This window comes from Erythrolamprus reginae, chromosome 1 (assembly GCF_031021105.1).
Source record: "Erythrolamprus reginae isolate rEryReg1 chromosome 1, rEryReg1.hap1, whole genome shotgun sequence".
Lineage (NCBI taxonomy): Eukaryota > Metazoa > Chordata > Lepidosauria > Squamata > Dipsadidae > Erythrolamprus > Erythrolamprus reginae.
The window spans coordinates 45,750,934-45,763,018 of record NC_091950.1 but is presented as its reverse complement, the minus strand read 5'-3'; the positions used below and the strand labels follow the sequence as shown (position 1 = coordinate 45,763,018).

General features: G+C 39.5%; 1 protein-coding gene across 10 annotated transcripts in view; it reads right to left on the bottom strand.

The window, feature by feature from the left end:
* CEP170B (centrosomal protein 170B) overlaps positions 1 to 12,085 on the bottom strand; it is a 100,898-nt gene that overhangs the window by 52,011 nt on the left and 36,802 nt on the right. For all 10 annotated transcript variants that reach the window (XM_070751418.1, XM_070751448.1, XM_070751428.1 and 7 more), the window contains exon 7: positions 1,313 to 1,429. In XM_070751418.1, the coding sequence (XP_070607519.1) occupies positions 1,313 to 1,429 (117 nt within the window). The remainder of the gene's footprint in view (positions 1 to 1,312; positions 1,430 to 12,085) is intronic.

The window sequence follows — 12,085 nt, the reverse complement described above, 5'->3', positions numbered from 1 at the left end:
GTTAGAACAATTAATCAATGGAACAATTTGCCTCCAGAAGTTATGAATGTTCCAATATTGGAAGTTTTTAAGAAGACGCTGGATAACCATTTGTCTGAAGTAGTGTAGGGTTTCCTGTCTAAGCAGGGGACTCCAAGGTCTTTTGTAACTCTGTTATTGTTATTATTTTATAGAAAGCAGTATCTTAAAAAATAAGGGCAAGATAGAGATACAGTGGTCCCCCGATTATTGCGAGGGTTCCGTTCCAGGACCCCTCGCAATGATCGGTTTTTCGCGAAGTAGCGGTGCGGAAGTAAAAACACCATCTGCGCATGCGCAGATGGTGTTTTTACTTCCGCCGCAGCAGCGAGGAGCCAAAGATTGGGGTTTCCCCGCTGCCCACGCAAACTCCTCGCTGCTGCCGCGCCCGCCGCTTGTCTTGTCCGCCCGCCGCTTGTCCGCCGCCTGCCTGCCCGCGCGTCCGCCGCTTGCCCGCCCTTCGCCCGCCCACGCCGTTCGCTCGCGCCGCTTCCCAGCTGAGTCCTGAAGCCAGAAGGCAAAGGCGAACTTCCGCGTTTGGCTTCGGGACTCAGCTGGGAAGCGGCGCTGGGGTCTCCCCACCGCCCACGCAAACTCCTCGCTGCCGCTCACCCGCCCTTCGCCCGCCCACGCCGTTCGCTCGCGCCGCTTCCCAGCTGAGTCCTGAAGCCAAACGCGGAAGTTTGCTTCAGGACTCAGCTGGGAAGCGGCGCGAGCAAACGGCGAAGGGCGGGCGAGCGGCAGCGAGGAGTTTGCGTGGGCGGTGGGGAAACCCCAGCGCCGCTTCCCAGCTGAGTCCCGAAGCCAAACGCAGAAGTTCGCCTTTGCCTTCTGGCTTCAGGACTCAGTTGGGAAGCTGCGTGAGCGAACGGCATGGGCGGGCGAAGGGCGGGCGAGCGGCGGGCGCGCGGGCAGGCAGGCGGCGGACAAGCGGCGGGCGGACAAGACAAGCGGCGGGCCCGGCAGCAGCGAGGAGTTTGCGTGGGTGGTGGGGAAACTCCTTGCTGATGCCCGCCGCTCGCCCTCCCGCCAGCAAGAGGGGGAAGACCCAGGGAAGCCGCCCAGCAGCTGATCTGCCCAGCGCCATCTACGCATGCGTGGCCATAGAAAAAAGGGCGCGCATGCGCAGATGGTATTTTTACTTCCGGGTTGAAAAATCGCCATATAGCCGTTCGCAATGATCGGGATCGCGATACCCGGGGGATCACTGTACTAAGAATGGACGGGATGGATCCTAAAGCTTATTTACAAAAGACATGACTTTGCTGCTAAATGGGAGCTAAGCTATACTGACCTGAATATTGTTCTTCTCGCCTTCTTTCACCTGTTGAATCCAGTTTATTGTTAGCATCATCCTCTCCCCACCATGATGGACGGCCATAGAGTGGTGTGCGATAAGTAGTTGTCCCCTCTAGGTACAAAAAATGTAAATAAGAAACAAACAGGGAAGTATGCATTTTTTTAAGTAAACTTTATTAAACAATTAAAATAAACAAAATTAACCAACATGTTTGTAACATTAGTTGAGGTTTTTAGGCTTACATTTCAGCAGTTTACTATTCTTTCTTCTTTATATATTTTATATCAATTACTTAATATATTGGTATATACTTAATATACTATATTAGTTACATAGTTGGCTTATCACTTAAGCCTAGACTCAATTTATGCATGGTAAAATGGAAAAAGAAAGAAAGGAGAAAAAGAAAAGGAAGGGGAAAAAAGAAAAAAGGGAGGAAGAGCAAAGAAAGAAAGAGGGAAGAAAGGGAAAAGAGTGCTGTTGGTCAACTATTTCAGTTGACCTACACATTAGAGCGAACTGTTCCTAAGCACATTTATGCAATTAGTAAGTTCTTTATTTGCAAATAGAGTATGCATTTTAACAAAGAACAAAATATCAACCATTCACTTGTTATCCAACTGAAAATAAATACTTCTGCATTGATATATTTTTTAAATAACTTCAAACTTTGGTTTCAAATCATAATTATTCAGACTACTGTATCTAGACAAAATTAGCCACAATTATATCCAGTGCAGATATACAGTTCTCAACTTACAATAGTTTACTGACTGTTCAAAGCTACAGTGGCACTGGAAAAAGAGACTTGTGATCATTTTTCACACTTACAACCAATGCAGCATCCTCAATGGCCATGTGATCAAAATTCAGATGATTGGAAATTGGTTCATATTTATGATAGTCCCAGGGTCATGTGATCAACTTTTGCAACCTTCTGACCAACAAAGGCAATGGGGAAGTAAATTGCATCTACTTCTGTAAAGCCTTCAACTCAGTGGTTCATGACAAACTACTTCTAAAACTCAAATCCTACGGCATCTTAGGATCCCTCCATAGTTGTATAACTGTGTTCCTATCAAACAGACCACAAGTTGTCAGTTGATGATTATTTGCTTGGAAGGGTTCATATGTATGGAGAACAAGGATAAAGTAATTGGGATGGCATAGATCATTCCAAAGACCTAGAGTTGTAATGGAGAACACACAAGCCCGTTTTCCTTCTGTTACCTGGATGCTTTAACCACAGTCAAGAGGGTGGTCTTTCTGTAAGAAATCCACAATGTGTTTTCAGAATTGAAATGTATTTGCCAACTCTTTACGTTCCTTCCATGACATAGACAGAGGTCTGTCTGTGTCTGTCGGTCTGTCGGTCTATCTATCTATTCTATACACATACACACATATCCATTCTCTGAATATTGAATCATTCAATTTTCACTCCAGCTTAAAAAAAGAGTAACTAACCTGCTCTGTCATTTTAACTGCTGTATATTAGAACTGGTTTCTTTGAATATACAGTAGCTCATTAGTTATTCCCCTCTCTCCACCACAGTTTTTATGCCAATCTATCCAGATGGCACTAATCCCTCAAGCACATTTCTTGCCTCATCAATTCGAGCAGACAGCTTAAAGAGTGCAGGATAGGGGGAAAAAATATAAAGACAGGATCAAGGTCAATCGGGCACTTGACTACTGAACTACAAGTAATCCTCACTTAACGTCCATTCATTTGGTTCAAATTGACAATTGCACTGATTGATTCTTGACACAGTATTGAGTGGCAGGGGAAGCTGGTGGCATTGTCAAATGGGTAGAGATGGTAGGATTTAGGCGGATGCTGAAATGGAGGCAATCCCACTTTCTTGCAACAATGGGTTGGATCTGGGGTAGAAATAAGTCCTGGTCTAATGACTGCATGGGGTCTTGCTGGAATTGCTATTACTAAACCAAATTGTCATCTGATATTTCACTTAATAACCACATTGCTCAGCGATGGAGGTTTGTCCCAATTAGGTTGTAAAGCAAGGACTACAAACATTTATCTCAGTGTGATAAAGTGATAGCAACCAGTAAGCATGCAATCTCTTTAAAGATTGACCCTTGCAGCTGTTGCCTATTAAAAACATTGGGGTGGTAGGATCAGCATGCAATTAAACAAATTAAAATCAACAAAAATGGAACAATAAGCATAGGTTCTTAGAGCAAGGTATTTAATCCACATTTCTCAGTCTGAAGTGCCAGCAATGTGCTAAATAAGTTATTAAATAGTGTGTATGCCATCCGAGCGGGGGGGAGGAGTTAGAGGGAGAGAGAAAATACACACAAATGTGTGTATATACACACCCAAAGAATTACTGAGTTGACTACTGTGGAAGACAAAAGTGAACCTTGGCTATCCTTATGTTTTTACACTAAATAACCACAAATGTCATTATTCAAGGTCAATCTTTATATAACCAAAGCACTGCTGACAATCAAATGAGGTTATCGGAAAGAGTGATAGAACCAAAATGATGTTATTCTTGAAAATGACGTGTCATGTCCTCAAATCAAACAAATAGTTCCATTTTTAAAATGTAACTGACGCTGAAGAGCAAAAGAATGCAAAGGTGTGAACTTTTTCCAAAAGAAAATAATGTTAGAAAACCTAGGATAAAGGCAGAAAGTCCTCAACTGAAACAGATGATCAGGGAGGCGGATTATTTTCTGATTCAGTGGTAGATTTTGCTTACAGAGAATTTAAAGGAAGAGAAGAAGATGGAGTCTTATGCTGAGACTGAATGATATTCTGAAAGAAAGCCTGCTTTGTCTCTCAGAGGTGGCGACAATAATTATCCAAAACTATTTTGTGCATGGCTATAGCCTAGAGCAGTGGTTCTCAACCTGGGGGTCGGGACCCTTTTTGTGGTCAAATGACTGTTTCACATGGGTCACCTAAGACCATGGGAAAAGACAAATTTCCCATGGTGTTAGGAACTAAAACTTCTATTCTGGTGCCTTGGAACATATTTTTACAATCTGACCAATCAGGCACTTGCAGCTTAAAGCTCTTTTGGGAGATTTGGCGCTAGACTTATGGTTGGGGGTCACCACAACATGAGGAACTGTATTTAGGGGTTGTGGCATGAGAAAGATTGAGAATCACTGGCCTAGAGGGAGGTAGATTCCCCTGGTACATTTCTAACTGTCTAACTATAATTGTCTCCGTTCGCAGGGCTGTGGTTTCAGTACACATTAATGAAAAAATATATGATGTCCCTTATGTTGAGTCACTGCATCAAATCCAGTACTATTTATTTGAGTTACTAGCAGCTCTTTAAGGCAGACACATTTCTTATCCCAGCTATCTGAGGTTACCATGAACTGAGTATTCAGTAGCAGGCTTCCTCTATTTTAGAAGGGCAATGTAAATCATGTCATAAAAAGTGAAACATGAAATAAATGTCCTTCCATTTTTTCAAGAAGCATATAGAATGCTGAGCATTTTAGCCAAACATGTTTTTTTTTAAAGGCATCAGAAGAAAGACACAACAATCTGTACAGCTGCTGGCAAAAAAGGAAGCCAACTTGCAGATATTTTTATTCTGCCTCTATTAAATCAACATTTCAGTCACTATGTTTCATGAAATGGCTTGACTCCAGATGTAGTCAATAAATTTCAACTAAAATACCTTGGATGTCAGAATGCGCAGAGTGTGATTACTATTTTGAGACAATCCAGGAGCAAAATACAGTACATAGAAGTTTGTCTTACAAACAGTGGTTTATATACAAGATTTCTCTCTCTCTCTCTCTCTCTCTCTCTCTCTCTCTCTCTATATATATATATATATATATATATATATATATATATATATATATATATATATACACACACATACATACATACATACATACATACATGTGGTAGGCACATACTGAGAAAACAACAATCTTCAACTCTATATCTAGAACTACAATGCTGATAGAACATGAGGAGGAGAGTGATACATGAGGAGAGACAGAGAGAGGGGGCTTTTCATGGCATCCCTTATATCAGGGGTCCCCAAACTTGGCAGCTTCTGATTTCTGACAGTCTCAAAATGGGTGAACAGTGCAGTCAGGCGGTAGGGAAAGCAAGTAGGATGCTTGGCTGCATAGCTAGAGGTATAACAAGCAGGAAGAGGGAGATTATGATCCCGCTATATAGAATGCTGGTGAGACCACATTTGGAATACTGTGTTCAGTTCTGGAGACCTCACCTACAAAAAGATATTGACAAAATTGAACGGGTCCAAAGACGGGCTGCAAGAATGGTGGAAGGTCTTAAGCATAAAACGTATCAGGAAAGATTTAATGAACTCAATCTGTATAGTCTGGAGGACAGAAGGAAAAGGGGGGACACATGATTGAAACATTTAAATATGTTAAAGGGTTAAATAAGGTCCAGGAGGGAAGTGTTTTTAATAGGAAAGTGAACACAAGAACAAGGGGACACAATCTGACGTTAGTTGGGGGAAAGATCAGAAGCAACGTGAGAAAATATTATTTTACTGAAAGAGTAGTAGATCCTTGGAACAAACTTCCAGCAGACGTGGTAGATAAATCCACAGTAACTGAATTTAAACATGCCTGGGATAAACATATATCCATCCTAAGATAAAATACAGAAAATAGTATAAGGGCAGACTAGATGGACCATGAGGTCTTTTTCTGCCTTCTATGTTTCTATGTAACTTTAAGACTTGTGGACTTCAATTCCCAGAATTCTCCAGCCAGCTATGAGAATTCTGGGGGTTGAAGTCCATTAGTCTTAAAGTTGCCAAGTTTGAAGACCTCTGCTTTACATAGACAGCTTCTTAAAGCAGCAATAACCCTGCTGACTCATCCTCATTGCATCAGCATTTCAGTTTACAGCCTTACATCAGCTGGTCTGCTATTAAATCATCATTACTATGACACTGGAGATATACAGTATATCAATTATAAATTGCTTCCTTTAAGAAGATTCTAAAAAACAGAGAGTTGCCTAGATTTACATCATCTGGTGACTCTGCACTTGGTTTTGCTGATGAAGTATGAAATCCGCAGTAAATGTGATAATGGCAGGGATCAAAAGAAAGAAGAAAGGGCAAAAACAATCTAGTAAACAATTGAAATTAAAGGAAGGAGAGTGGGAGGCATGTTAATTTAGGAAGGTTTAAGGACAGCAGCGCTCAACCATATCTACTAAAAAGTCAGTGACAAGGAACTGGAAGATTAGAAAGAGCACTCTGCCAACTCTCTCCAGAGAATGCAGTTGTGCTAAAAATACTATTCAATCAAATTTAAGTTTTTGGAGAGAGGCGGCACACAAATCTAATCTGATAAATAAAAGAAGAGCTATAATATTTTTTTTAAACCTCACAGATGCAGCTTTCAATTGATATCTCGTCCATATTTGTTTACTCCAACACAGTATATCAGTCTTGATATTACTGAATTAACAATCCAAATGCACGTTTTCAGTTTAATCCACCTAACGTAAGAGGAAAACTTTTATGTACAGCCATAGAGGGCCAGCATCTGGAGGTCCATTATAAGTTGAAACAAAACTTGTTTTTTTAAAAAAAATCTTTATTTGTATTTAACATAGCAGAGTAATTAATCCTACCATGCTTTATCAGTGCCAACACCTAGTTCCTTTTTTTCTGCATGCATAGTTTTGTATTAGAGAAATTTTGAATGCTCATCTTTTTTAATCCAGTATTCATATCATAAAACTAAAATCCTTTAAAACCTTTAGTTAGAAAACAGCCCATCATACACAAAAAGCATCCTTGCAATCTTAAGCAACTGCCGAAGAAAACATGTAAAATTAACTATATGGCAGAAATCAGACTTGCATTACAATTTCTTCCACCAAGCTGTTTCTTCCTTCAGGCTGAGAATATGAGCTTTAACCACCTTCTACTGCAGTGGTTCCTAAACTGAGGGTAATTCAGGCATATTCTGGGGGTAATGGAGCAATTTGTAATTGCTTGTTTGTGAGTTGGGGATCCACTGGGATTGCCACTGTCAAAACACTGGTGAAAAACAACTGTCTGGGTGATATTTGGGGGGGGTGGGGGTAGTAATTATATTATTTGAGACTGGATCAAACAGTTTTAAAATCACTGTTCTAATAAACAACGCAGCATGTTACCTGCTATAATTACTAGGTCCATCACAGATAGAGCATATACATATGGGGGAATTGTTTAATCAAAGCATAAAAATAGTAAGGATGCATATCTATGAATAATCGTGAATACACACATCAGTTTAAATGCAGAGAAGCAAAAATTCAAAAAAGAGGACAGATATCTGATTTTACATATTTTGACAGCAGCCAGAATGTTATAGATCAATATTGGAAGAAAGATACAATCCCAACCACCTTAAATTTTATAAATAAAGTACATGAGCATACAGAATTGACCAAGATGACCTATGAACTCTAAGACAAAGACAAAACAGACTTTTATAATGCATGGGAACAATGGCATAATTGGCTAAAACAATATAAATACATTAAAAAGTAAAAGAAATGAACAAATAATTTAAAATTCTATACAATTTACTCCCAAAAGAAAAATCATTATATTTCAGATAAGAGGAATAGTAAACCCCTCTGTAGATAACTATCTGACAGTTGCAAAATGTAAATATAGCAAAAACATGTAGTATTTAATTTGGAAATTTGCAAACTAGCAGTCAACAGTATAGTTGACAAATTTGTTGTTTATGTCTATGTGAAATGTTTTGTCAGTCTTTGCTTGTCCTGCTTCTTTTTTTCTTACAATATGTTGCTATTTTTTCTTTGTTGTTTTTAATGTATTTAATTAATAAAAACTATTTTTTTTAAAATGCAGAGGACAAAATATACTGTATGAGGTATTCATATATCTTCTATCAGTATCCAGACAAAGAGGACATATTTCCATGAGTTTTTTTCAGCATCTATGGTTTGCATGGCACCAGCAGTTTTTCTGGGTTTTCCTTTAAGTAACTTTATTGTCTCCAGTCATCAAATATGTTTTTAGAGCTTAAAAATTCTGGGACCACCAGTGAGAATCACCCTTTTAAACATCTCCATGTTTTTGTCTTCAAGAGCATGAGAGTTCACTTTTTTGGAAATTAAGACAAAGATTATGCTTTTCTTTCCCTTAAGAAATACTGCCCCAATTGACAAGAACAGAATTATCTCAAACACAATTAAAAGCCAGCTTTTTTTTTACATTGCCTTCCCATCCCCTCAATTTTAAAGACATTAATTTAGTTCCAAAGCACTTAATCCAAATTAAATATTTACTTACATGTTTTATTTAAATGAATCATGCCATAATAATAGCTCCTGGCACAAATTTGCTAGTCAAAATTTAACCAAAGTTTCAGAATAGTAAAGACTATGAATGAGTAGATCTCCTTCCCATTTTGGGACACTCGTAATTGCATTTCTCTCATGCCTCAGCGGCACATTCCTATGTGGCTGCAGCCCTCCAGGGTAGTTTTATCTATGCATTAGATACCAGGAAGGAGACTGGGTGCCTGTCTACTTCAGAAAGTGTGAGGATGCAGGGGGCTGGCTTGAAAACCATGCTCTCTGGCCTCTATTAGTAGTTATTGTTTTTCCTCCTTTGCAAGAAAGGGCTGGCAGTTTATCCTTTTTAGAAGGGTGAATTACTCCCCCCACAAATACTGGGCAATCCAGGCCCAGATCCGGAACGAAAGCAAGAATATCCAGAAGTCTGCAACAACAGCCGAATAAGTATTTTTATCTTAGTGAGCTGGTCTAGGCAAACGGCCAAGTTGTTGTTTTTAACTTTCTTTAAGTAAAGCCTTTTAACCTTATTTGTGGTTGAGTCTTTTCCTCCTTTGGGGCTATGCCCTGAGAGCCAGGAAGAAGCAAAGGAGATAGCTGAAGCTAGTTTGCTCTGGGGCAGAATGCCGTATTGTCAGCGTTCTAATAGTATCTGAGAAATAAAACAAGTCCCAGTCCATTTCTCTCAATCAGAGCTTGATTTATTAACAGAGCCATGTTAGCTACGCCATTGTCATTCCGATTCTGAGTACTTCCCAGAATCCCACCTAGGTTAAGGTTCATCTTACATCCCGCACACCCACAAGTTCATCACGAGAGCCAGTCTGTGTGCAGGAGCATATCAACTTCCTCATCTCTTCAGTTGAGGCAGAGCAAACAGTGGCCTTGGCTTGGAGAAAGGAATCTTTGGAATATTTCCCCTCTAAATACTCACTACCCCTCCCATCCCCCCTTGTGTTGTGTCAGGCTGAACTCTCTAAACTCCACATGAAGACTCAGGCCTGACACGTATATACTCGAGTATTAAGTCGAGTTTTTCAGCACAAAAAATGTGCTGAAAAATACGACCTTGGCTTATACTCGAGTCACTGACAGCACTCGGGCGCTACAATGGCCTGAGCGCCAGCAGGGACACTTCAGTTATACGCGACTCCTCAGGAAGTGCATACAGGTGAAGAGATACCACTGCGAAGCAGTGAGCGAGCACTCCCTGCTCCACAGTGGACTCCGGACAGCCGCAGACCTGCGGCTATCCAGAGTATCCTGCACAGGCAACGTGATGACAACACACGCTCTGTGCCAGCAAGAAGACAGAGCGGCAGGGAAGCGGAACAGCGGGGAATTGAGGATTGCAATTTTTTTGCCTATACCTCACTTTGGGGAACAATTACCTGCCTATAAATGCCTATACCTGCATATTGGGACAATTATTTTCTTTTAAACTGACAGAGCTACTGTAGTTTACAGGTTTTCTTTGAAATTAATATTCTAAAACATTTAATCTACTGATGACTCAATTAATGTAATTTTATTGGTTTCCATTTTTATAAGTTACCAGTAGCCACTGCATTTTCCATCCTAGGCTCGAGTCAATAAGTTTTCCCAGTTTTTGTGGCAAAAGTAGGTGCCGCGGCTTATAATCGGGTTGGCTTATACTCGAGTATATACGGTAATTTCCTTTTTACATTTTTCTTTTTTGCTTTGGGGCTGTTTGCATGAGATCATACTTCTACACAGCATAACAGTCTTGATATCCATTCATTATTGTTCATTTTCTAAATTTTGGGTTTCTGCATTGCTACTTGTGTAGTAATATATACTTAAATAGGCCACTTTTCAGCCACTGATCTATTCTTGGAAACAGTTAACTAAAAATTAAACTGCAAAACTGCTCTGCTTAACATCTTGTTTTAAAAATGCTATGTGAAGTTTGAAAATTTGAATATATTGCCAGTTACAATAGATCGTGGGGAGGGGGGAGATGTTGGATATTTTGTTTTGTTGTTTGAATTTTTAAAAGTATTGTGCTTTTATTGCTTCGTGCATTTTTAGCTGACAAACTAAATATTAAAATTTTATGAGATGGTTTATAATTGATAGTTCCAATGATAGACTGATGGTAAGACAATGAGGAAAATTAAAATAAAGTTGTTTTTATTGTTTCCCCAAAGTCGCAAGAGGTGATTCAATTTGATTGTAGTTTCCTATGGAAATATGCTCATCAGAAATTTTGCATTCTTTGCCCCATGAATCAACTAAACTAGTGTTTCTCAACCTTGTCAACTCCCAGAATGGTGAACTGAACGTTGTAAACTCCCAGAATTCCCCACCACAATTGGCTGAGGAATTCTGGTAGTTGAGATTCACCCATCTTAAAGTTGTCAAGTTTGAGAAACTATAATCTGAACAGTTCATACATGACTTACAAGAGAAAGTTTATCCAGCCTACAGATATTTTGGAACACTTTTCATTTGCCTACTAAAAAAAAAATCATAATAAGTATGTACAGTTTTCAAGCAGGAGGAAAAAAAACAGGAAGAAAAAAAATGGGAAAGAAAAAAATAGGGAACTTGCTTTAAACCCTAAAGATATAAAGTCTACGGAGAGGGGCGGCATACAAATCTAATTAATAATAATAATAATAATAATAATAATAATAATAATAATAATAATAATAGCAACAACAACAACAACAACACGAATCCCAGCGACCGATTAGGTCCCACAGAGTGGGCCTTCTCTGGGTCCCGTCAACTAAACAATGTCGGTTGGCGGGCCCCAGGGGAAGAGCCTTCTCTGTGGCGGCCCCGACTCTCTGGAACCAACTCCCCCCAGAGATTAGGCCTGTCCCTACTCTACCTGCCTTCCGTAAACTCCTTAAAACCCACCTTTGCCGTCAGGCATGGGGGAACTGAAACACCTCCCCCGGGCATGTTCAATTTATACATGGTATGTTTGTGTGTGTGTTTGTTAGTAAATGGGGTTCCTTTTAAATCTTTTTAAATATTTTAAATCTATTTGGATTTGTTATGATTCGCCGTATCTTGTTGTGAGCCGCCCCGAGTCTGCGGAGAGGGGCGGCATACAAATCTAAATAATAAATAAAATAAATAAATAAATAAATAATAATAATATGCTTCAAAACTATTAGATAAGATGGGTGGCACACAAATCTACTAAATTCATAATAAATTAATTAATAAACCAGTTTATAGGAGGGACTCTCTCATTTTAAATAAATCTCCAAAATCCTTCTGATTTAGATAGCTTTCAAGTTCAATAATAGTTAACATTTAAGTTTATCAACTTTACGTTTATAACCTTCTAATGTTCAACCGGGGTAATTTGAATGTGATTTTCAATTCAGTAAAGATGGGACTATCAGTCAAAGTATGTTGTGGTGAAAATATACAATGCAAACGACTGCAATATTAGGGGATCA